At 36.2% G+C, this 25,592-nt stretch overlaps 3 protein-coding genes and 1 pseudogene across 7 annotated transcripts; 3 read left to right on the top strand and 1 right to left on the bottom strand.

The window, feature by feature from the left end:
* Positions 1 to 1,850: 1,850 nt before the first annotated feature.
* LOC110762133 (uncharacterized) lies at positions 1,851 to 2,522 on the bottom strand. The gene has a single exon (XM_021964738.2). The coding sequence runs from the start codon at positions 2,520 to 2,522 to the stop codon at positions 1,851 to 1,853; it is 672 nt and encodes a 223-aa protein (XP_021820430.2).
* A 925-nt stretch (positions 2,523 to 3,447) lies between these two features.
* On the top strand, positions 3,448 to 6,969 carry LOC110762114 (disease resistance protein Roq1-like). Its single transcript, XM_021964718.2, has 5 exons — positions 3,448 to 3,684; positions 4,013 to 4,538; positions 4,623 to 5,718; positions 5,795 to 6,070; positions 6,191 to 6,969. The coding sequence occupies exons 2-5, from the start codon at positions 4,030 to 4,032 to the stop codon at positions 6,818 to 6,820; spliced, it is 2,511 nt and encodes an 836-aa protein (XP_021820410.2). The 5' UTR covers positions 3,448 to 3,684; positions 4,013 to 4,029; the 3' UTR covers positions 6,821 to 6,969.
* A 5,409-nt stretch (positions 6,970 to 12,378) lies between these two features.
* On the top strand, positions 12,379 to 25,208 carry LOC148291164 (TMV resistance protein N-like). Of its 5 annotated transcripts, none has more exons than XR_015826346.1 (7): positions 12,379 to 12,627; positions 18,855 to 19,377; positions 19,471 to 20,566; positions 20,682 to 20,957; positions 21,084 to 22,335; positions 23,441 to 23,590; positions 23,685 to 23,938. XR_015826346.1 is itself a non-coding variant. In XM_088245680.1 (6 exons), the coding sequence occupies exons 2-5, from the start codon at positions 18,869 to 18,871 to the stop codon at positions 22,287 to 22,289; spliced, it is 3,087 nt and encodes a 1,028-aa protein (XP_088101806.1). In that variant the 5' UTR covers positions 12,379 to 12,627; positions 18,852 to 18,868; the 3' UTR covers positions 22,290 to 22,335; positions 25,074 to 25,208. The 5 variants fall into 5 exon arrangements, 2 of the variants coding, with proteins under 2 accessions (XP_088101806.1, XP_088101807.1); XR_015826344.1 differs by having other exon boundaries at positions 18,852 to 19,377; XR_015826345.1 differs by lacking the exon at positions 12,379 to 12,627 and adding an exon at positions 12,660 to 13,843 and having other exon boundaries at positions 18,852 to 19,377.
* On the top strand, positions 24,788 to 25,559 carry LOC110770117 (egg cell-secreted protein 1.3 pseudogene; annotated as a pseudogene).
* The last annotated feature ends 33 nt before the right edge of the window (positions 25,560 to 25,592 follow it).

Here is a 25,592-nt window from a genome sequence, read left to right as displayed (position 1 = left end):
AATATGGGTTTCTTAAATTCCATCGTTGTCATTTGAAAAATTCCAAGACAATAATCTATCCACCGCGTTCCCTTATCTTATGGGCCAAGGTGGCAAGGTATGTACTAAAACGTCATATTGATCGATTTGCAATGTGGCGGACTAAAATGATGATTTTTGAAAATCTCAAAGAGGATTTGTGATAAAGAGAGTTAAAACTTGAGCTGCACATTCACTCAAAATTATTATTGGAGGAAAGAAGGTAGGGTCATTAGAGTCAACCCCTCATTGTTCACTTGCAGTGTCCTCCTTTCATCATTCTTAAATGGAAAGGGTTTTTTAAGAGAGCTATTTAGTCATTTTTCCGTGATTTTGATGAAGGTAATACTTTTCATAAACAAAATTTGGTTATGGATGGCTTTAAATGGCACGAAGAAGGAAGAGAAAGAAACAGTTGCTTTTATCATTATTCCGCTTGATAACAACATTTTCACGCTTGGGAAATCATTAGGCAATCATTTTGGATCTAATATTTTCTTAATTTGATTTTTATTATGAGACATTTCGGAGCAATAATAAGACCTACATATGCCATGCCTGGAAATTGTACAGAGGAATTGGTTTGATATATCGGCAGCAATGAACAACTCTTACTTGAGGTATAGTATATGAAATTAAATTGTTGTGCCATTTTGAATTGTTCTGATGCAAAGGTCTTTAGTTAAATCATCCTGAATTTTTTGAATTGTTTTTATAAAAAACCATATTTTTCAAATTTATTTGTAAGTTTATTTTGAGGGTGTTCGAGTCTATTCAAGTGAAGTTTCAGCTATATTTGTAATTTTTTTTTAAACTTGACTTTTATGAAATTGAAGGCCAACTTAGGCTATTTTTTATTTAAAATAATGATGTTTGTCCTTGTGAAATTGATTTGAGTGATAACAGAGTGCAAAAGTGAGATTAGGCAATGACATTAATTAGACGCTGCTAAATATCAATAAAACATGAGAGCAGATCACAGTGATGTGGGCTTTTTATAATCAACAGATATGCCTTAGATGACATGATATAAGAGCAACTCCACCCATTTGCCCTTTGCCATGGCAAGGGGGGAGCTAGGGCAGCCACTATTCATGTGAATAGTAATTGCCCTTGCAAAAAAGAATGTGTGTTTCCACCCGTTGCCATGACAACCACTATTCACATAAGATATGAAGAGAGGAATTTGTATAGATTTTTTATGTGGGAAGTAAAAAATATTACTAAGTATTTATTTAAAAAAAATTCTGAAATTTTTAGTATTTTTAAAATTTTTTTTGGTTGCTGATGTCATCGTTGACGTCAGCAAACCCTGGCTAGCACTGAGGCTGATTTTGCCTGAGGGCCAACCCAAGCTTGTGGAGCCCACACTCAGCCCGGGCAAACAAAGCCCGCTGGAACACCTTTTTCTTCTTGAACCCCCCCTAGCCCCAGGCTTGGGCGCACCACTGCACTTGCTCTAAGGATCATCATTTGGCCCGCGGTTTGCGAACTTCCATGAAATTTAGTTTGTTCCTTTACCTTATTTTTGTATGGAAATTGTGGTCCTTTTCTCAAAATTTGTGTGCGGGTGCCTTCAAGTCTTCCTTTTTTTTTGGAAACTGAATATTTCATTAGGCAGAAGCCAAGGCAAATAGCCAAAGAAAGAAACAGAGCAGAACAAAACGTAAGCCAAGACACAACAGCCTACACTAAAACAAGAACTAAATGCAACCAAAAAAACAACAAGCCGACACAGCAAAACAGAAACAAAGAGAGTTAGGACAGTAACCAGACACATTGCAGATGGCAACAGGTGTCAGCGGTCCAAAAACTCAACATCAAAACAGAGCCTACGGAGGGCAAGGAAGCCCATCTCGGGACAGAACATGGACAAGGGAGGATGGGGGTCGATCGACCCAAACTTCCGTACCCATCCCTCCAAATGCAATCGCCGCAGCAGCATCCGCAACCGCATTGGCTTCTCTCGGGATCCAAGCCCAACGAACAGCAGAAAATTTGGACTTCAAATCCTGAATACGACATAACGAGGGGTATATACCCCAGTCCCCTTTGGCAATGTTTCCAGCACAATTATCCATAACCTTCTTTGAATCAGACTCCACATACACATGAGTGATGCCATTTTCCAGCGCAAAGGACAGTACCTCAATAATTGCCTGAGCTTCAGCAATCTCAACAGACCCGGTTGTGGTCTTCAGAACCTTTCCATACTTAAAATCCCCCATATGATTCCTGATGATTATACCAAGACCAGCTAAACCTGAATCTTTTTGCCAAGAAGCGTCCACGTTCAGCTTAAGAAATGGGTTAGGAGGAGCACACCATGTCAGACCAGGGTTCACCATACTGTCCTCTCCTCCAACTCTATTGATACTCCCTGGGCAAACCTCCTTTTGCAAAAATTCAGACCAGGCCTCCCTAGCTCCAATTAAGACCTCCAAAGGGTTTGGACGCACCTGCTCAAACACGGCCTTACAACGCGCTTTCCAGATACTCCACATAACAAAAGACAAGATAGTAATTGATCTGTTAACCTCATCTTTAGTCTGGTCAGGGATGTTGCAGAGGGAAAGAAACCATTGGTGAAGGGAGGTTACCTGTTGCCTACTACCGATGTACCCCAGTGGGCAAGCAAACCATACCCCAATAACCCAAGGACAAGTCAGGAGGGCATGTTCAACCGATTCAGGAAGCTCTTCACATATAGGGCATGTTGAGGAGCATGGCACCCTTCAAGTCTTCCTTTGGTATTCTTCCATGCTGCTTCATTTTCTTTTCCTCTATTTTGTCTTTTTGTGTGCGGAAATTGGTTTGGAATGGCATATAAACAATTTTTTTTTTCTTCTTGACAATTTATTATTTTATGACTTTTGTTACGAGGATTCTTGGCAAAGTTGGCTGGCGATGAATGAATAGACCCAATTTCACATCACATAAGAAATTACTTGGCTTCTCCATGGAAAGATCCATTTCCTTTTACTTTATTTGAAATGTGTCCAGAGAATTTTCAAATAAGTATGGATATACATATACAATTTTCAAGAGTAACTTGTTTTTACGGAATGAGCCAAACGACATTCTTTTACTTGTCTTTGTGCGGAAATATTTAATCATTCATTGTTGGTTTAATTTATTTAGATCAAAGCTATTATCTAAACTAAATTTATAGCTTCATTCATTCTCAGTAGTTTTGATGGTATGATCAATCAATTAAAATTTTTATCTCTTTAGGACATGTTCAATTTAACAGTTAAACTTGACCAAAGAAAATTATGCAACCACTCAAAAGAACTTGTCCGAAAATGAAATGCCCTCCTTACTCTTCAAAATAAATCACTCATTGACCGAAGACTTGGACTTCCATTGGAGACGTTGGACTTGGAGATAGCTGACAAGAGAATGTGTGGTCGCCACTACACGGTTTTGCAACTCTCTCTCTCTCTCTCTCTCTCTCTCTCTCTCTCTGACTGTTAGCTTTGCTTCTTGTTGCTGGTTTTTTGGCTGATCTTGAGAAGTATTTATTGTGAGTTTCTGGTTGGCTTGCTGGTCTTGTGGTTGTTGTCTTACAAATTCTCTGGCTCTGTAATTTTTTCGGTGTTGAGGTAACACTAAGCTAAACTGGTTGGCTTGCTTCGACTACATTTCCATATCTGTTTTGTTCAGGTAACATGAACTAAAGAATATGCAATTTTTAGTTCACTTGTGTAGTCATGAGGCTTATATTTTTGTTTTAAATGTTGAAATTCGTATTTTTGTTCCTTCTAATGTTTATATGTTGAATTCCTCTGTTTCTCTCTGTTCAACTATCTATATTTTCCTCAACGTATATAATATGATTTCCCCACTTGTCCGACTTTTTGTTTCCTCAACGTTTTCATATACCCAAAAAAGACCTCTTTAAATTTATCATCATCTTTCTATTTATTAGTTGAGTGTTTGGATTTTTGAAGATTTAACTAGCAAAAGGCTTATTTTAATTGAGTGTTTTCAGCAGCAGCAGATTGCCAAATGGCATTGAGCACCCAAAGAGACTCTGCCTTTCTTCCTTCACCTCATCAGTTTGCTCCTCAACCGAACCACGATGTGTTTTTGAGTTTCAGGGGTGTAGACACTCGAAATAGCTTTGTATCCCATTTATACCACGAATTGCAGCTCAGGGGCATTAAAACATTCAAAGACGATCCAAAGTTTGAAAGAGGGACACCTATTTCTTCAGGGCTCTTCAATGCAATCCAAGAATCGAGGCTTGCAATCATTGTTCTCTCGCCAAAATATGCTTCTTCTACCTGGTGCTTGGATGAGCTTACAAGGATTCTCCAATGCATGAAATCCAAGAGCACCGTTCTGCCAGTGTTTTATCATGTGGATCCCTCCGACGTACGAAAACAAAGCGGTAGTTTTGCGTGCGCGTTCGCTGAGCATGAGGAAAGTTTTAGGAAAGACAGAGAAAAGGTGAAGAGCTGGAGAGCTGCTTTAACTGAAGTGGCCGATTTATCTGGGTTTGATTCAAAGAATGGGTAAGTTTTTTCGTAAGCCATTTGATGGAACTTCAAAGTCTTATATTTTAAACTTCATCATCGTTTTACTTTTCCTCCTTGTAGGTGTGAAAGAAAGCTTATTGAAAATATTGCTGAATGGGTGTGGGAGAAAGCGCATCACAGATTCAAATTGTTAGATTCCATAGAGTTGGTGGGAATGAAGTTTATACGTGAGCAAGTAGATTTGCTTTTAGCTCATCCTACGGATGAAGTTCACTTTATAGGGATATGGGGGATGGGCGGAATTGGCAAAACAACCATTGCTAAGCTAGTGTATGATAGCATTTCTACCCATTTTGAATCTAGCAGCTTTCTTGCTAATGTTAGAGAGGTTTCTCAACGTGGTTGTCTTGTTGATCTACAAAGACAACTTCTTTCCCCAATCTTAAAGGATCAAATTACTCAAGTTTGGGATGAACAGTGGGGAACCTCTATCATTAAGAATTGCTTGTATAATAAAAAGGTTCTTCTCATTCTTGATGATGTGAGTGAATCAAGCCAACTTGAAAAGTTGGCTGGTGAAAAGGATTGGTTTGGTAAGGGGAGTATAATCATTATTACAACTAGAGATAAACGGTTGCTAGTTAAACATGATATACATATATCATATAAGGTAGAGGCGTTAGGTGATGATGATGCTCTTGAGCTCTTTAATTGGAATGCCTTTAAAAAAGATGAGCCTGAGGAAGGTTTTTTGGAACTGTCCGAGGGTTTTGTAAATTATGCCAGAGGCCTTCCACTAGCTCTTAAACTTTTGGGATGCTTAGTGTATAAGAGAGATCAAGATGAATGGAAAAGTGAATTGGATAAGCTACGGAAAATTCCTAAGTCAGAAATTATTGATTTGCTCAAAATAAGTTATGATGGACTAGATGATATGAACAAGGATATATTTCTTGATGTTGCATTTTTTCATAAGGGGAAGGACAAGGAGGAAGTAATTGAAATACTAGACAGTTGTGGCCTATGTGGTTGTGTTGGGATAAATGATCTCGTTCAGAAATCACTCTTAACTATATCACATAGGAATGTTGAGATGCATGATTTGATACAAGAAATGGCATTGGAAATTGTTCGTCGGGAGTGTCTTGATGAGCCTGGTAGACGAAGTCGATTGTGCACTCATGATGATATCTCTCATGTATTCATAAACAATACGGTAAGAAGTTAAATAAAAATAGTTTTGGAAGATATAGTTTTGGAATTAACTTTTCTTTTACTATTTTTAATTACAGGCAACAAACAAAATTAAAGGCATCAGCTTACGCATGCCAAGACTAGAAAAGACATATTGGAATTGTGAAGCCTTCTCTAAGATGTGTAACCTGAAAGTTCTTGAATTTTACAATGTGATCATTTCTTCAAGCCCCAGAATTCTTCCTAATTCCTTGAGAAGTATCAAATGGAGTCACTATCCTTCCAAATTTCTCCCATTAGGTTTTCAACCGAATTTCCTTATTGCACTTAAGATGCATGAGAGCAAACTTGTTCGGCTTTGGGATGGAAGAAAGGTAAGAGTAGTCACCATATGCCATTCTAGAAATTATTATTTTTTAAATAAATATTTTCTTTTAAAAAATAAAATAAATCTGAGCTAATTATCTATTCTACCATTGTTATGAATTGTACAGGACTTGCCCAACTTGAAAAAAATGAAATTTCTTGGCTCTGAAAACTTGACCACGACCCCAGATTTCTCTGGCATTCCGAATCTTGAGGTGTTGGATTTTCAATTTTGTAAGAATTTGGTTGAGATTCACCCATCAATTGCAAATCTCAAATGTCTTAAAAGGTTGTCTCTTGGTTTTTGCTCAAAATTGAAAAAGATTCCAGAATTTTCAGGGCAAATGAAAAATTTGTCAATGCTTAATTTACTTGGGACGTCCATTGAGAAATTATCTTCATCAATAGATTGCCTGGTTGGCCTTACTAGTCTGTTTCTAACGGATTGCGAAAATCTCGCCAGTCTTCCGAATGAAATTTGTAATTTGAAGTCTCTTGAATTGCTTTGGGTGGGTGGATGCTCAAAAATTGACAAACTCCCAAAGAACATGGGGGAGATGGAGTGTTTAGAGAGGCTTCTACTGGATGGAACTTTTATAAGAAAGCTGCCACGCTCCATTGTTGGTTTGAAAAATCTATACAGTCTATCTTTGGGTGGATGTGGATCACAGCCAAATAAATCAAGGTTTTGGTGGAGCCTCCCCCTCTCATATGAAAGAAAGGCTTTTGTGTTGGCTCCGCTTGATGGTTGTCTTTGAGGAAATTGGATCTGATTAATTGTGGTGTTTGTGAAGGGGATCTTCCCAGTTATATTGGCTGCTTGTCCTCTTTAGTAGAATTAAAGCTTAGTGGAAACAATTTTGTTAGCCTTCCTGCAAGCATTGGATGTCTTTCAAAGCTTCAGTTATTTTGGGTGAATGGGTGCCAAAGGCTTCAACAATTGCCAGATCTGACATCAAGTAGCTCATTAGTGGATACAAACATAAGAATGTTACCACCTCTTACATCTGATCTGACTTCAAATATAAACAACGAAATACATTTTTGTAGTTTTAATTGTGCCAATTGTTTTGTATTGGTTCACAATGAAGGCTGCGATAGTATAATACTGAAAATGCTACAGTAATACCTTCAGGTTCTCTCTCTCTCTGTCTCTCTTTTGTTGTTTGCTATAATAATAATTACAACTTGCTAACCTCATATATATCTTTGTATATGGTACAGCTAATCCCTAGGCGTTATATTTCGAATACCAATAAGAAATTGTCCTTGAGAAGTGTAACCACCGGCATGTCCTTGAGAAGTGTAACCAGTGGAGTCGCCATAGCCAGTGATGTCGCCGTAACCACCAGTGCGGCCTTGATCAAAACTTGGGCCGGGCCGGGATCAAAAAATAGGTCCAATGGACCGGGCCGGCCCATGGCCCGACATGGGCCGGGCTTGACCCAAGCCCGCTTCAAGCACGGCACGAGCCCAGGCACGAGCCCAAGCACGGCCCGAGCACGGCCCATTTAGCTTTTTTTTTCTTCTTAAAAAGTCAAAATGCAATAATTTGACATCTAATGTCAGTGTTTATATGTTTTTTTTTAATAAAAAAAAATCATAACCATATATTTGATGTCTTTCATTTTAGGGAAATTACTTGGGTCCTTAGTTAATTAAACATATCAACTACAAATTAATTAAACAACATTGGACTTGATATCTAATCAATACATATGACATATACGCTTCTCTTATAATCAAAGCAAAACATTTCTTCACATATAAAATAATAAGTTGTTTAAAGATGAAAAGTTCAAGTGGACTTTGTGAAGTTGGACACTTTTTGCCCTCCGCCCTTCATATTGTTTGGATGTTTGATTGATTAATGTTTTCAAATAGTTTATAATTTCTTGCCTCTAATTATATTTTTAATGTTTATAATTTAAATTATCTAGTGGAAAAAAAAAAATCAAGCGAAAAAAATTCAAATTAAATGGGTTGGTTCTTGGGCCCGAGTATGGCACGAGCACGAGCACGGGCACGGGCACGGCACGAGCCCGGCCCGGCCCGTTTAAATATGCACATGGGCTTTGGGCCGGGCCGGGATCAATGATTTTATTAAATGGGCCGGCACGGCACGGCCAGATAAATTAAATGGGCCGGCCCGGCACGGCACGAAAATGTTAAAAGCACGAGTTTAAATGGAACGGGCCGGCCCGGCACGGCCCGTTTGACACCTCTACTCGCGCTTGCCACATCACATGCATTGCCAGTTATCCACGCTTTGGTGGACTGTCTGGATGGTTTGGCTCTCTCTCTCTCTCTCTCTCTTGGCCGGTATGGAAGACATTTCTTCAACAAAGACTTTTCACTTATTACACCTTGAAAACTACATATATATATATATATCTATTTATTGTCAACGGAAGCCAGTAGGTTTCTTGCCCTCCCCAGTTGATATCAGAAAGAAAAATAAAGGTTGACTTACCATTCTTAACCTGAATGAATATTGTATTACAAAATCATGCCTAATTTTTTTTATTACCTATCAAATAGGTATCGAACTTTCTCTCTATCGAACAAGATTTTTACCAAAAATCGACGATGTAGACATTAATACCATTTGAGGAATCCCTCAAATAAAATTATTTGAGAAGTCCCTCAATAAAAGAGGACTATATATATACTAATCCCTTATATTTGGATTCATAAACCCAAAAGAAGATTATAAGTTTTTCTTGCAAATAATTTTGGAATATGGATTTCTTAAATTCCATCGTTGTCATTTGAAATATTCCAAGACAATAATCTATCCTCCGCTTTCCCTTAACTTATGGGCCAAGGTGGCAAGGTGTGCAGTAAAACATGACATTGATCGATTTGCAATGTGGAGGACTAAAATGATGATTTTTGAAAATCTCAAGGACGATTTGTGATAAGAATGATAAAGAGAGTTAAAACTTCAGTTGCATATTCACTCAAAATTATTATTGGGAGGAAAGAAGGTAGGGTCATTAGAGTCAACCCCTCATTGTTTGTAATGTCCTCCAAGTAATGTCCTCCTTTCATCATTCTTAAATGGAAAGGGTTTTTTAAGAGAGCTATTTAGTCATTTTTCCGTGATTTTGATGAAGGTAATACTTTTCAGAAACAAAAATTGGTTATGTAATGGATGGCTACCCTACGTTTTGGCTTAAATGGCACGAAGAAGGAAGAGAAAGAAACAATTGCTTTAATCATTATTCCCCGGGACCCTTTACTTCACATGAAAGAGACTAGAAGATGGATTTATACTATACGATATAAAAATTAATAAATTAAATATATGGATCCTATATATATATATATTATAATATACCATCCCGCTCACCTAAAGACTCTAATATATATATTATAATTGAGTGAAGCCCCAATTTACTCCTCCATCTAAGATCTTAAGTTTCCTCCTTCCCAGTATCTCTAGTATAAAATATTATAAAAATAATAATTAATTTATGTTTATATTAAATGGCATTATTATGAACATGACGGTCTCACGATTGAAAAGCAAGTGTACAATATCCACGTACTGTTCTCTGATAGGGCCAGATACTTGCTAAGTAAATTTACTAAAGTTGGGATTGACAAAATGAACCATGACCCTGATGGAAATTAAGGAGGGAAATACTTGCCTCTTTCTTAGGAAATAAGAGCTCTTATTTTTCTATCAATCATAAGTTGATATGTAGGTAGAAATTTTTTTTTTGGTGTTTTTCATGAATTATTTTTGCATATGTGTCAAACTGTAATTTACATAAAGTAGGAATGTCTCCTTCCAGGGAAAGAGAGAAGCAGTGTCCTTAAGAAGAGGCTAAGATAACACATACCACCACCACAAGAACAATAATATTTTCTATCTTAGAAAAAATAAAAACCAATTAATAATATAGAAATTAACACCAAGCAAACGATATTATTTATTATCAACAATGAGAAATAGATAGATACATAGCACTCATATAACAAGCACACAAGCACTCAGCAATTATAACATTGTTGAGATCAAACCTCACTCATAACAGATAAGTAAAATCACAACATATAAAATATAAAATATAGTATTTATTTGTAGATTTAGAAGAGATGGTGGTGCTTCTTTCCATGAGTCTCTTCCTCTTCTTCCTTTGCCTCTTTCTTCTCATGATACTCATGGAAGGCAAACCCACCAGACCCAACTGCAGCTGCTGCAGCAATCTCCTCCTCTATCTTGTGCCTGTGGGCACGCTCTGGGTCTTTCTTTGACTCGTGCTTCTCATGCTGCACATCACATCACATCTCATGATCATTATTAAATTAAATAAGACTTAACTAATTAGGATCTGGTATTTTAATTGTATTATATGTCTCATCTGGACCATTGTTAAATGAAAATATCTTTATAATTTTGTCAAATTATTTATGGGACAGATCTTAATTACATTTGTCTAAGAAAAAACCTGGAAATTAACAGACATTTTGTGGCCTCACATAACTTAATCAAAGATGCACTGCAAGAAGGCATTATTGACTTGGTGTATTGTCCTACAAGTGACCAACTAGCTGACATTTTCACAAAGCCACTAACTAAGGATCGGTTCAATTATCTCAGGAATATACTTGGAGTTAAATCAGCTCAAGACTTAAAAGGGAGTGTTGAATTATAAGCTCTTAAGCTGATTTAGGAGTTAGTTAAAAGAATATTTTTGCTTCTTTATTTTCATAGCCAAGTGTAAAGATCCTATTGGATAACTAAATGGATGGCTGAGATCACCTTGTGATGTAAGGGATCCAGCAACTGTGCCTAACGGTTATATTTCTCACTCCAAGTGCGTGAGGTTGTGATTAAATAGAAGAGAACATTCCTCAGCTTCAATATAGCAGAGCAGTTGCCATTTTTTCCTTCTTCTTCTCCCCTTTCGTCACTCTCACTCACACACATCAGAAAACACTAACAGATTAAAAATTGTAATTCCTGGAAGGAAAATTCCAGAGTGGTTCAGTAATCAAAGTGTGGGTGACTCATTAACTGTGGAGCTACCTTCGGATTCATATAGCACCTGGATGGGGATTGTTGTATGTGCTGTGTTTTGAGAAAATCACCCAAATCCAGCGGATGACCATTGACCATCCTCAATTTTATTTTCGAACTGATTGTTACTCAGGAGCAGAATTCCTTGCGGATAGTGATATTTTTGAAAGAGGCCATGTTGTATCAGATGACCTTTGGCTAATTTATGTATCTCGTGAAGAATTAAAGGGGAAATCCGGTTACAAACTTCTTATTGCCCTTATGCAGGGGTTTGTTCATCACCCAGAAAATTTTGCTCGAGTGTGAAAAAGTGTTGAGGTATAGTATATGAGGTATAGTATATGAAATTAAATTGTTGTGCCATTTTGAATTGTTCTGATGCAAAGGTCTTTAGTTAAATCATCCTGAATCTTTTGAATTGTTTTTTTTTATACAAAACCATATTTTTCAAATTTATTTGTAAGTTTATTTAGTGTTCGAGTCTATTCAAGTGAAGTTTCAGCTATATTTGTAAGTTTGTTAAAAAATTGACTTTTATGAAATTGAAGGCCAAATTAGGCTATTTTTGATAAAAATGATGTTTGTCCTTGTGAAATTGATTTGAGTGATAACAGAGTGCAAAAGTGAGATTAGGCAATTACATTAATTAGAGGTTGCTATAAGGATGTGGGCTTTTTATAATCAACAGATATGCCTTAGATGACATGATATAAGGTTCATCATTTGGCCCGCGGCTTGCGAACCTCCATGAAATTTAGTTTGTACCCTTACCCTATTTTGTCTTTTTGTGTATGGAAATTAGTTTGGAATTGCATATAAACAATTTTTTTTTTCTTCTTGACAATTTATTATTTTATTACTTTTGTTACGAGGATTCTTGGCAAAGTTGGCTGGCGGTGAATGAATACACCCAATTTCACATCACACAGGAAATTACTTGGCTTCTCCATGGAAAGATCCATTTCCTTTTACTTTATTTGAAATGTGTCCAGACAATTTTCAAATATGTATATAGATATACAGAAACATATCAAGAGTAACTCGTTTTACGGAATGAGCCAAACAATATTCTTTTATTTAATCATTTATTGTTTAGATCAAAGCTATTATCTAAAATTGACCAAAAGAAAATTATGCAACCACTCAAATAATTGACAATAAAATAAAATAAAAAGCAAAAGAACTTGTCCGAAAATGAAATGCCCTCCTTCCTCTTCAAAATAAATCACTCATTGACCGAAGACTTGGACTTTCATTGGAGACGTTGGACTTGGAGATAGCTGACAAGAGAAAATGTGTGCTCGCCACTACACAGTTTTGCAATTCTCCCTCTCTCTCTCTCTCTCTCTGACTGTTAGGTTTGCTTTTGTTGCTGGTTTTTTGGCTGATCTTGAGAAGTTGTATTTATTGTGAGTTTCTGGTTGGTTTGCTGGTTGTGTGGTTGTTGGCTCTGTAATTTTTTCGGTGTTGAGGTAACACTAAGCTAAACTTGTTGGCTTGCTTCGACTACATTTCCATATCTGTTTTGTTCAGGTAACGTTGACTAAAGCAGATGCAATTTTAAGTTCACTTGTGTAGTCTTGAGGCTTATATTTTTGTTTTAAATGTTGAAATTCGTATTTTTGTTCCTTCTCATGTTTACTTTATCTGTTGAATTCCTCTGTTTCTCTCTGTTGAAGTGGATTTAAAAAAAAAAAAAAAGATAACAATATAACATGTACTCGACTATCGATATTTTCCTCAACGTGTGTAATATGATTTCCCCACTTGTCAAACTTTTTGTTTCCTTTTCTTTGCTCTGAAACTTGTTTCCTCAACATCCATATTTTTCCTCTGGCTTACTAAATTTTCATTTCCCAAAAAAAAACCTCTCTAAATTTTAATCCTTTTCTTTATGCAAGCCATTTATCTGTAAGACGTTGGATTAATCTAATTACCTACTTAAGTGGTCTTCTAATCATCATAGGGTTGTCTTGGGCTCAATATTGATCAAGGACTCAATTACTACTCGGCCCGTAGCCTTTGTATGAGTGTTTAAGTTAAATACATGGGCCACAGGGATTCCTAATTAATATGGACTAGGGTTTTTATTTCCTAATGCAATAAGGACTGCTTGAGAGTTTTTCTTGATGGGAGAGACTCCCAGGCAGATGCATATAAAACACAAGTGCCCCTGCTCAACCGATCAAGCCAACCCACACAAAAGAATTCACCCCATCTAGAATGAGTGTATGAGGGATCGGATTGAGGAGAAGAGCTCTTGTGTATATTCTTGATATTTCGACAGTTTCTGTGACATACCAAAGATATGTGTTCTACTTATGTGCAGTCATTATAGTTTACATGTGGTATCAGAGCCTAGGCTGCATGTCTTAGAACCAAAAGTTTTTCTCCCATCTTTTCTGCCAAAGCCATTGGAACTCTAGAAACTCTAGTCTTAGATTATGAGGACCCGTCTCCACTGCCTCCCTCTAAAACCCCAGCTTCTGATTCTCATTCCTCTCCCAAAATCACTAGACATAATCGATAATGGTAATTCAAACGACGGCAGCAAGACGCTTGCTCTCAGACCCAATATCCAAAAGCCGCAAGCCTAGGAAGAGGAAGTCGCGTTCAGCAGACGTTGAGCAGAAACCATTGATTCAGTTATCGGTTTCATGGGAGTTATTGAGTTTGATCCAGAAATTCAAGTTCTGAATAATAGGCAACACATCATGAAGCTTAACACTGCATTCAGACCCTTTAAAAGGTAAAGTCACCTATATTGTTTATTTTGGTTCAGCTCTAAAGATTATTAGATCCTAAACTTTTTGGCCAAATATCCCTAGAAATTAGGAAACGAAACATAAGGGGACAAATTAGCATAAAGGCTGCTTGCACCTTGTTTTGGGAGAGTCAATCAATCATGGATATAGTTGGCATGCATAATTTCATATATGGCATATCAGATCTTATTAAAAGAATTGACACATTGGATGCATGCTCATTTTCTTATGAATTAATACAAGTAATTTTATTCCGGCACTAAGCTAAATGCATTAGATCTCATTCAAGTTGACATGTTTTCAAGAAGGTTGATGTCGAAAAACATGGAATCGTAATCAAGAGTACTTGTGCTTGGCTTGCAATCTAGCTAGAGAGAGATAGAATAATTACATTTTTTTTCCAAAGGCCTTTTAGTAACGCTGCTTATGTTGGGTAGTTTTAATCAAGCTGTTTTCTAGGTTTTCAAGTAAGCATGATAGTACATATATGCATAAAGTTTTAAAGCACCAAACCAGAAAGCTAAAACCTAAAACTGAAAGCTACATAAGCATGTATTGTTTTCTAATCTTTTGTTACACTAACATACTTTGTTAAGCATGTTTCGATATAAAGCTTTTCTCGTTCATGCTTGAAGGGTTGAGATCAAAGTTTCAAGAGTTCTTGTTTCAATTTAAAGAGCGAAAGCAACCTAGTTGATTAAAGAACCTTTGATTCTAATAAGATTGGTTATTAAATGTGATAAAAGTATAAAGTTTTAACTTTATCATATTTGGAAGTTTTATGATCATAGTCTACAGATATTCTAGCAATGGTTGAGTGAGCCAAAGCAACTCAATCATTAATAGTTTTCTGGATTTAAGGAATTGATCATAATTGGCATTGTAGGTAGGCGTGTTAAAAACTCTCTGTCCAAAGATGTGAGTGGTTTAACATGAGTACACTTATAATGGAACAGCATGGGAGATGAACTGCATGAATTAGCAAGGAATTTCTTCAGTCCAAAGACGTGGGAGTTTCTTTGTTCAGGAAATTCGTGTATGTTCATGTCCTAGTGTTGAAAACATGTTTAATTCTCTACCCAAAGGTGTGAATTAATTATGTTTGATTGAGGATATGGGGACAGATTGATTGTATGATATATTTTGGAAGATTTCAGTTATGTCACAATGAACCTTAACTCCATTGGCATACAAATTTTGTTCTTGTTATACGGATTGTAACATGTTTAAGTTGTTGATGATAATTTGATATTGGTGATCTTGAATAGTCATGAAAGTTAATGGTATGACAAAGAAATAGATTTTTGGTTGATCACATAAAGGAGATATGAGTATGAAAAATTGATTGCATTAATTTCTCATATCAAATATTCTCTCAAGTTACACTACAGTTTCTGATCACTATTAGTTCACATCAAGGTTTATGCATATTCATAGAATGTATGCAATTTTGGTATTTGTGACTTGATTGATCGAAAATTTGTGTTTTCTTATTTGGTTATGTATGGACATGTTTGATACTTGGCTATTTTTCATATGCAATCAAGTGACTGTTTTATATCATACAGCTGGATTGATTCATACGTGTAAAAGGATTGATACATATTTAATTGGATTGAATCACGTAAAGTTGGATTGATCTGTAAGGTTGTGTTCGTCATATAGAATGAAATAAAATAAAGTTGGCTTGTTTTAAATGGTATGGTGTACTGCTGCAAGTGTTTTTGAGGCATGATTGGTGTTATTTTTTATGCTTTCAGTATTGGATAAAGACAAACTTGCCTTGTGAATATATATTTACAAGTATTAATTGTGGTTATATCACTTGCATTTAAGGAATATCACTATTTTATTGCCATTATAGTTTTCAATTCTCAGTTTATCGACGTCTAATTATATGTCATGTTATATAGTATTCATGCTTGATATTAAGAAATATGATCTTTTCACCCAAGAAAGGATAATTTTGAATGATAACCTAAAGAAAAACTTGGGTTTTGCATGGCGAATTATTTGGATAAACTTTTTGTTTTAATATGAGGAAAATGTCATGCTATATGAAGTTTAGATCTTGCATTAGAAATAAGGATATTCTGCTGTTGTATTGCTATTTCTTAATGAATGAGGTGCATGGATAAAATTGCACTTTTGATTAAGGATCACTAACTTACTTGTTTTGAATCAAAGTGGCACATTGCCATATATAAAATACTCAAGATACGATCTCTGGATTGCTCAAAGGTGTTTTTCAAACTTAATAAAATGATATTTTATATATTTTGGTTTTGTGATATGGTTTTAATTGTTTCGTTTGCACCTACATGGAACTTACTGTTTTATGATGTTTAGAATGCACATAAGGATAATTAAATTTTGAGGAGCATATTGATAGCTTTCATAATTCTATAGTTAACTAATTTTTCAGTTTTGAACTATGCTGCTATGATGTCTATTTACATAATGTTGTAGTACGAATTAATTTGTGATAAAATTAGGCGATAAGGATCATTTTCTAAGATTTCTTTAGACGCTGAATTCATGAAAATATATTGAGAATTGAATTTTTTTGGTGAATTTATAAAGTTGAAACAGATGCACAGGAATTTTCCTGACAGTTTCTGCATTATGAATAAAGATTGTTGAATGACTCACTTAAAGATCTTCAAATGAACTGAATTTTTGATATGTTGAGCATATACGTGTCTTCGTGAATTCTGCAAAGTTTCGTGATTATTGGATGTATAGATTATTTGTGAGAATTTTATTAGTGATCTGTGTTCAGGAAAAGTATGTGCTGACAGATTTTCTGAGTAACCTTGTAGGTCAATTTCAGTCTTTTTAATTAGCTTTAAAACGACTCATTAATTTTTCTGTTTGAAGATTAATGACTCTAGTTTGTTTGCATTAAATTTGATGCTAATCCGACTTATAAATTAATTATGGTAAATTCTCAAGTAATCACATATCATTGCTGGAAATTTCTTGACAGTTTTTGTGCATTTAGGCTTATACTGTGAAGTACATTAGGAGCACGCCTTGAAAGTTCTTTTACACTTTTTTGTCACAGTGTTTCTAATCATAAGGTTATTGGTGCACTATATATTTTCAAGTAGTAAAGTAGTGAGTGTTTGACCAAGTGGGAGAAGTGATGTAAAGTTTTGGGCTTCACACTCAATACCTTATTATCTTGTATTTTCATAAAGCTCATATAGGTTTTGGAGCATACTTGGAATTCTTTTCTGGGTTTTGACGCATTGAAGTTTTCTGAGTACTAATAAGCATACTTGGAACTGTTTGGATGACTGACTGTTTCGTATTGCTTAAAGAAAATTGAATCGGTGTTTAAGATGCAAGTGGAATAAAGTTGAATGCTTCCATTACAGTTTTTGGTTTTTCTCATCTACGTGCAACTTAAATATAAAGTGTTGTTTGAGAAAGTATTGAATAAATTAAATTTGAGTTCTAACTCTAAGGATTGGATTGCGATAAAGTTTTATAATGTATTAATTCATTTTATATGGTATTAATTCATTTTATATGGTATTGATCCATTTTTGTAACATGCAAAATATATGTTTTGATGAGTGGGAGCGTTTAATGATCTTCTTTGAGGATGTATTCAGTAATTTGGATATTTCTTATTAATCGCTTAACAATCTAGTTTTGCATTAAGGATTTTAAGGCTAATAAGAACAAAGTTTGGTTTACGTATGTTATATGTTCTTATTATTTCATGCAGTTTTGTTCAAATCTTCAGTAGTTAATCAATGACTTTTGCCTTTTCAATTGAATTTTTTGATTGCTAATAAGCATTTGGATTTTGGTTCATGCTTGTAAGGGAGAAGGTAAAAGAAAGAAATTTTTCCAGTGGTTCATTGATTCATTGAATAAGGTTGTTTCATACTTGTTACAATTATGGTTATGCCGTTAAGTTTTGATATGTAGAATTAGTGGGAGCTAAGTTTTATTCCACTCAATTTCATTAGATTTCTTGGAGACAGTTCAATTATTTCGTCTATTGCTGTTTGGTTCGGTTCTTTTATTGGATTACGTGACTTCAGTTTTATGTTTACCTTTCTTTGACAAATGAATCCAGTAACATGTCGTCATGCAGTATAGCTAGCTACAGTCACTGCATAAGACATGAATTCATGCCAGTGTCATTAAGGAGAGATCTTAGTAATCTCTTAAGGAAGGGCTTATGAATGAAAGTGACCTTTGTAAACACAAATTAAGTTTTGTCCTGATCATTCTGTGTCCTAGTCTTGATGGAAGCCTTATGTGATTTTGCAAGCTTATATGTGTGGTTGTAAGAATCTTGGATGTTATAAATTCAATGTGTTCCGACAGTTCCATGTAAGTTTACATTTTTGACAGTGGCTTGATTTAGGAATAGAGTGATGTTGAGTTCTACATGGCCATACAGTGATCAACTTTGAAGCCTTGATGATTATTTGACCAAGTGGGAGAATGTAAGACGTTGGATTAATCTAATTACCTACTTAAGTGGTCTTCTAATCATCATAGGGTTGTCTTGGGCTCAATATTGATCAAGGACTCAATTACTACTCGGCCCGTAGCCTTTGTATGAGTGTTTAAGTTAAATACATGGGCCACAGGGATTCCTAATTAATATGGACTAGGGTTTTTATTTCCTAATGCAATAAGGACTGCTTGAGAGTTTTTCTTGATGGGAGAGACTCTCAGGCAGATGCATATAAAACACAAGTGCCCCTGCTCAACCGATCAAGCCAACCCACACAAAAGAATTCACCCCATCTAGAATGAGTGTATGAGGGATCGGATTGAGGAGAAGAGCTCTTGTGTATATTCTTGATATTTCGACAGTTTCTGTGACATACCAAAGATATGTGTTCTACTTATGTGCAGTCATTATAGTTTACATTATCATCATCTTCTATTTATTAGTTGAGTGTGTGGATTTTTAAAGAATTAATTAGCGAAAGGCTTATTTTCATTGAGTGTTTACAGCAGCAGCAGATTGCCAAATGGCATTGAGCACCCAAAGAGACTCTGCCTTTCTTCCTTCACCTAATCAGTCTGCTCCTCAACCGAACCACGATGTGTTTTTGAGTTTCAGGGGTGAGGACACTCGAAATAGCTTTGTATCCCATTTATACCACGAATTGCAGCTCAGGGGCATTAAAACATTCAAGGACGATCCTAAGCTTGAAAGAGGGACACCGATTTCTTCAGAGCTCTTCAATGCAATCGAAGAATCAAGGCTTGCAATCGTTGTTCTCTCGCCAAATTATGCATCTTCTTCCTGGTGCTTGGATGAACTTACAAAGATTCTCCAATGCATGAAATCCAAGGGCACAATTCTGCCAGTGTTTTATAATGTGGATCCCTCCCATGTGAGAAAACAAAGCGGCAGTTTTGCGTGCGCATTCGCTGAGCATGAGGAAAGGTTTAGGGAAGACAGAGAAAGGGTGAAGAGCTGGAGAGATGCTTTAACTGAAGTGGCCAGTTTATCTGGGTTTGATTCAAAGAATAAGTAAGCATGAATGAACACCTTCTCCGTATGTCTTAACAAAACCCATGGCTTATATTTTTAACTTAATCATCGTTTTACTCTTCCTCTTTGTAGGTGTGAAAGAAAGCTTATTGAAAATATTGTTGAATGGGTGTGGGAGAAAGTGCATCACAGATTCAAATTGTTAGATTCCACAGAGTTAGTGGGAATGAAGTTTATACGTGAGCAAGTAGATTTGCTTTTAGCTCATCCTACGGATGATGTTCGCTTTATGGGGATATGGGGGATGGGCGGAATTGGCAAAACAACCATTGCTCAGCTAGTTTATGATAGCATTTCTACCCATTTTAAACTTAGCAGCTTTCTTGCTAATGTTAGAGAGGTTTCTCAACGTGGTAATCTTGTTGATCTACAAAGGCAACTTCTTTCCCCAATCTTAAAGGATCAAATTACTCAAGTTTGGGATGAACAGTGGGGAACCTCTGTCATTAAGAATTGCTTGTATAATAAAAAGGTTCTTCTCATTCTTGATGATGTGAGTGAATCAAGCCAACTTGAAAAGTTGGCTGGTGAAAAGGATTGGTTTGGTAAGGGGAGTATAATCATTATTACAACTAGAGATAAACGGTTGCTAGTTAAACATGATATACATATATCATATAAGGTAGAGGCATTAGGTGATGATGATGCCCTTGTGCTCTTTAGTCGGAACGCCTTTAAAAAAAAAGAGCTTGAGGAAGGTTTCTTGGAATTATCTAAGGGTTTTGTAAATTATGCCAAAGGCCTTCCACTAGCTCTTAAACTTTTGGGATGCTTAGTGTATAAGAGAGATCAAGATGAATGGAAAAGTGAATTGGATAAGCTGCGGAAAATTCCTGATTCAGAAATATTTGATTTGCTCAGAATAAGTTATGATGGACTAGATGAGATGAACAAGGATATATTTCTTGATGTTGCATTTTTCCATAAAGGGAAGGACAAGGAGGAAGTAATTGAAATACTAGACAGTTGTAGGCTATGTGGTCGTATTGGGATAAATGCTCTCGTTCAGAAATCACTCTTAACTATATCAAATAGGAATGTTGAGATGCATGATTTGATACAAGAAATGGCATTGGAAATTGTTCGTCGAGAGTGTCCTGAAGAGCCTGGTGGACGAAGTAGATTGCGCAATCATGATGATATCTTTCATGTATTCATAAACAATACGGTAAGAAATTATGTAGAAAATACCATGTTTTGAAAGAAATATGATTTATTTTAATTTTAACCTGAAATTTGACTTAAATGCGCAGTTAAGTTTTCATGTAATATCTTAATTACAGGCAACGAACAAAATTAAAGGCATCAGCTTAAGCATGGCAAGACTTGAAAAGGCAAATTGGAGTTGTGAAGCCTTCTCTAAGATGCTTAACCTGAAATTTCTTGAATTTGACAATGTGATCATTTCTTCAAGCCCCAGAATTCTTCCTAATTCCTTGAGAAGTATCAAATGGAGTTCGTATCCTTCCAAGTTTCTGCCGTTAGGTTTTCAACCGAATTTCCTTATTGCACTTGAGATGCGTAAGAGCAAACTTGTTCGGCTTTGGGATGGAAGAATGGTAAGAGTAGTGACCATATGCCATTCTAGAAATTAGTTTTTTTTAATTATTTTAAATATTTTGTTTTAAAAATTAAAATAAATATGAGCTAATTATCTATTCTACCGTTGTTTATGAATTGTACAGGACTTGCCCAACTTGAAAAATATGGACCTTCGTTACTCTGAAAAGTTGACCACAACCCCGGATTTCAGTGGCATTCCAAATCTTGAGTTGTTGGATTTTGGATGTTGTAAGAATTTGGTTGAGATTCACCCGTCAATTGCAGATCTCAAATGTCGTGAAAGGTTGCATCTTGATTTGTGCTCAAAATTGAAAAAGATTCCAGAATTTTCAGGGCAAATGAAAAATTTGTCATCCCTTAGTTTACAAGGGACGTCCATTGAGAAATTATCTTCATCAATAGGATGTCTGGTAGGCCTTACTGTTCTGTATCTAGAGGATTGCAAAAATCTCGCGGGTCTTCCGAGTGAAATTTGTAATTTGAAGTCTCTTGAATGGCTCTGGATGGGTGGATGCTCAAAAATTGACAAACTCCCAGAGAACGTGGGGGAGATGGAGTCTCTTACAGAGCTTCGATTGTATGGAACTTCTATAAGACAGCTGCCACGCTCCATTGTTGGTTTGAAAAAACTATACGTGCTAGATTTGGGTAAAAGTGGATCACAGCCTAATAAATCAAGGTTTTGGTGGGGCCTTTCCGGTTTGTATCAAAACAGAAATGGTTTTGTGTTAAATTCGTTAGATGGTTTATTGTCTTTGAGGAGATTAGATCTGAGAAATTGTGGTGTTTGTGAAGGGGATCTTCCCAGTGATATTGGCTGCTTGTCCTCTTTAGAAGTATTAAATCTTAGTGGAAACAATTTTGTTAGCCTTCCTGCAAGCATTGGATGTCTTTCTAAGCTTCAGTCACTTCAGGTGAATGGGTGCCAAAGGCTTCAACAATTGCCAGATCTTTCTAAGCTTATCTCATTAGTGGATATAAACATAGCCGGTTGCACTTCCTTAAAAATGTTACCACATGTGAAGAAGTGTGGGTTTCGTTTGGTGCACGAGCTAGATGTGGAACAACTCAACCAGATCATGATGAACAAATACATCATCAAGAGCACTACTAATTGTCCTACCAAATCAGCTGATGCACAAGGTCAACAACGCCACGATGACGAGGAGGCTAGTCCTAGTGGAAGTGGTGGCTCTCACCAAAAATCTCTCTTCTGCAATACCTATGCTCTTTCCGAAGATGCAGACCAAGATGAATTAAATGATGTTGTTGACGAAGCTCGGCCCAGAAAAAGAAAAAAGATCGATGTGATTGGGACTGACCCATGATTCCTCACTTTCAAAGCAAGAGGCATCACAGCTGCTGCATTTCAATGTGAGTTGCTGCTTTGGCTGATTCTACTTTTCATTTTTTTGGATTTGACGTACTATTGTTTGCTCCTTCATTCGGTTGGCCCGGTTCTCCCACTGTTTTTAAAAGTTTACTAAAAACTGTTATTCTTAGAAGAGGAGCTAAATTTTTGCACCTCAAACACTTGAAAGGCCAATAACGGTGCTCTCACAATTGATATTATTAGTTAGTCACCACCATCTGTCTCCCTACATTTTCTTTTCTGACCAAAAATCTCTCCTCTGCAATACCCTATGCTCTTTCCGAAGAGGCAGAGACCAAGATGAATTAAATGATGATGATGATGATGATGTTGTTGACGAAGCTCGGCCCAGAAAAAGAAAAAAGATGGATGTGTTTGGGACTGACCTATGATTCCTCACTTTCAAAGCAAGAGGCATCACAGCTGCTGCATTTCTTTGATGATAATTCCTCTTCTCCTGCCGTTAAATAATCACATGATCATAGTCATTATGAGTTATTCTCAGCAGCCTCTTCACCACCCAATGCACGTAACGTTTTTTATTTTTCATTTTATAACACAATCACCTCACCATCTATATAAAACCCTTCATTCGTATCAATCTCTTACTCATCCACAATAATCAAAATTAAAATGGCAGCTTACACAACTTTCAAGCTCTTCCTTCTCACAGCTCTTCTAGCCTTGACTATGCCATTTTCTTTTTCTAGCCATACATTTATCATTAGATTCATATCTTTGATGGTAATTCCTCTGCTCTCTTTCTCTCTCTCTCTCTCTCATGTACATTTGTCATGTTGCTGCATATTATATAGCATTTGAGCAAAGTATCTGTCAGCATACTGCAAATCATTAAGTACTTACCTTCAGCAAACAAGTATATGTCTTCCATGATCTCATCTATCTTAAGATAGAGTGAATGGTTGTTTGTTTTGTTTGTTTCAATGATTTGTCTTCCAACAAGTTTCAATGATATTAAGTAGGAGAGGAGAACAATTTATCTTGCAACTTTTTTTTTTTTTTTTTTCCATTGCAAAAGCGTATATGCAAGATTTATGATGCAAGTAAACGGGACATACTGTAATTTTTTTTGTTTCTGCATTCAAGTGCATAATAACAAGACTATTGCTGTTGAAGCCCGCCAACTGTGTCCTGTAGTCAACTGAAATTTGGGTTCCTGATGCCATGGCCGGTACTGGGCACACTGCTAATGTGCAACTTGAACTGATCGAAAGTAGTCATGTACTTATTGGCCAGGTTCGCATGAAATTTGCACCTCAAGATCACCTACCTGGTTCTTATTGACACAACTTATGTGACTATTTAAACTGCCCTGTTCTATTTTTTGCAGGATGGAATAAGACAACAAGAATTCTCAATCAGACCCGTAAACATTTGCATTGAATCGATCTAAAACCGACCAATGGCTTTGTTGGAACTCCTCCCCTGTCTGCTTCATTGATCATCTCTTTAATAGTTTATACAATCTCTTTCACTTATGCAGTCTTCTCTTATTTAGCATCACTCAGTTTTAAATAAAACTATAGTAACTTTTTATTTGGAGATTGGTGATTTATGAATGAGAAGTTATCAATCTAGTTAAAATGTACTCACATTTCCACAAAAGTAGAGAATGTAGTCTTCATATTAATATTCACACAGCAGTCTATCTTGATGACAACATTTCACGCTAGGGAAATCATTTGAGTGGCAATAATTTTGGAGCTATTATTTTCTTCCGATTTTTATTTTGAGACATTTTGGAACTACAATTAGACATATGTTCTAAAAATTAAGATGTATTGTAAGCTATAGATATGTTCAAACAAACAGAGCCAAACAAACATCCAAGAGCCATCAACCGAAGGCCGAATGGCACCAAATAAAGCCCAAATGAAGCCAACTCCAGTATCTAGCTAATCAACAAATCACAAAATTATTAATTTGTCTAGCTCTAAGCAAATTCCAATGAGAATTGAAGCATAGTTTGGAGTTCTAAAAATCTAATAGAAAATTAAAATTGCAAATGTGGGTTAGGTGAGTTGGTCAAGGTAGTGTGTTTGCCCCACTGAGTTGGTCAGCTTGACCCGAGTTCAAACCCCCTCCCTTACTGTACATTACAATAGGTTGAAATCGACTTTGTTAATTTGAGAACAAATTTGAAATTAAAATGTAAAGCAAACATAAATTTAATCATCCAATTATGGGTCTCAATCAATCGTTTGGAATGAGCACGAATAATGAATATACACTAACCAACTTTCGGTAAGCAAACGAATGGTCGATCCTTTTGAACATCAGCAAACAAAACCAACGCTAGCAAGCAAACCAACCCTCACAAAGACCATAAATTATCCATTAATTCGTCTGTGGTTGGGAATTACGTTTAATTATTTTAATTCCCACAAATTTTTTTATATGCATCATCAGTTGATGAGTTAAGTATCGCATGATCATTGTCATTATGAGTTACTCTCAGCAGCCTCTTCACCAGCCAATGCACGTAACGGTTTTTTTTTTATTTTTCATTTTATAACACAATCACCTCACCATCTATATAAAAACCTTCATTCGTATCAATCCCTTACTCATCCACAATCAAAATCAAAATGGCAGCTTACACAACTTTCAAGCTCTTCCTTCTCACAGCTCTTCTAGCCTTGACTATGCCATTCTTACCCACAAGTGCTCGCCCTTTGAATCCTAAAATAATTTGGTTAAATTTGAACCTCGTGGCCAGGTTGAATTTGGATGAAGAATCTTCCAACTGCTGGGACGCTTTGTTTCAGCTCCAGTCATGTTCTGGTGAGGTTGTCATGTTTTTTCTTAATGGTGAGATTTACTTGGGTCACAGTTGCTGTGAAGCCATTTGGACCATTGAGCATCAGTGTTGGCCTGCCTTGCTTGGCACGCTAGGGTTTACTGCGGAAGAGACTGATTTACTCAAGGGTTACTGCGATGAAGCCGATCATGTTAAATCCCTGTCGTCAAATCCACCATCACCACCATCAAGTCATGATCCTACTAATTAATGTAAAAGTTGTTCCTGGTTCGAATAAGTTGGTCGCTTGAAGAATTTGAGATCTTCAATCAATAATAGTAACGCATATGGGGTCTTTGGCCACGTTACTTACTTAACTAGTAGGGTCTATTTTGTTCATGATCTTAATTATGTTTTAGCATGAATTAGTCGCAGTGTTTTAATGGCTTAATTGGGCTTACCTTTATGAGTGTATTACTATTTAAGACTAAATGATTA

This window comes from Prunus avium, chromosome 8 (genome assembly GCF_965620075.1).
Source record: "Prunus avium chromosome 8, drPruAviu1.hap1.1, whole genome shotgun sequence".
Taxonomy (NCBI): Eukaryota; Viridiplantae; Streptophyta; class Magnoliopsida; order Rosales; family Rosaceae; genus Prunus; species Prunus avium.
This window is presented reverse-complemented; position numbering and strand designations above follow the sequence as displayed.

Coding starts and splice junctions, on each gene's coding strand:
- LOC110762114 (XM_021964718.2), top strand. CDS start 4,030: ATGGCATTGAGCACCCAAAGAGACTCTGCCTTTCTTCCTTCACCTCAT. Junction 4,539..4,622: donor GGGTTTGATTCAAAGAATGG/GTAAGTTTTTTC, acceptor TCCTCCTTGTAG/GTGTGAAAGAAAGCTTATTG. Junction 5,719..5,794: donor ATGTATTCATAAACAATACG/GTAAGAAGTTAA, acceptor TTTTAATTACAG/GCAACAAACAAAATTAAAGG.
- LOC148291164 (XM_088245680.1), top strand. CDS start 18,869: ATGGCATTGAGCACCCAAAGAGACTCTGCCTTTCTTCCTTCACCTAAT. Junction 19,378..19,470: donor GGGTTTGATTCAAAGAATAA/GTAAGCATGAAT, acceptor TCCTCTTTGTAG/GTGTGAAAGAAAGCTTATTG. Junction 20,958..21,083: donor GGCTTTGGGATGGAAGAATG/GTAAGAGTAGTG, acceptor TGAATTGTACAG/GACTTGCCCAACTTGAAAAA.
- LOC110762133 (XM_021964738.2), bottom strand. CDS start 2,522: ATGTGGAGTATCTGGAAAGCGCGTTGTAAGGCCGTGTTTGAGCAGGTG.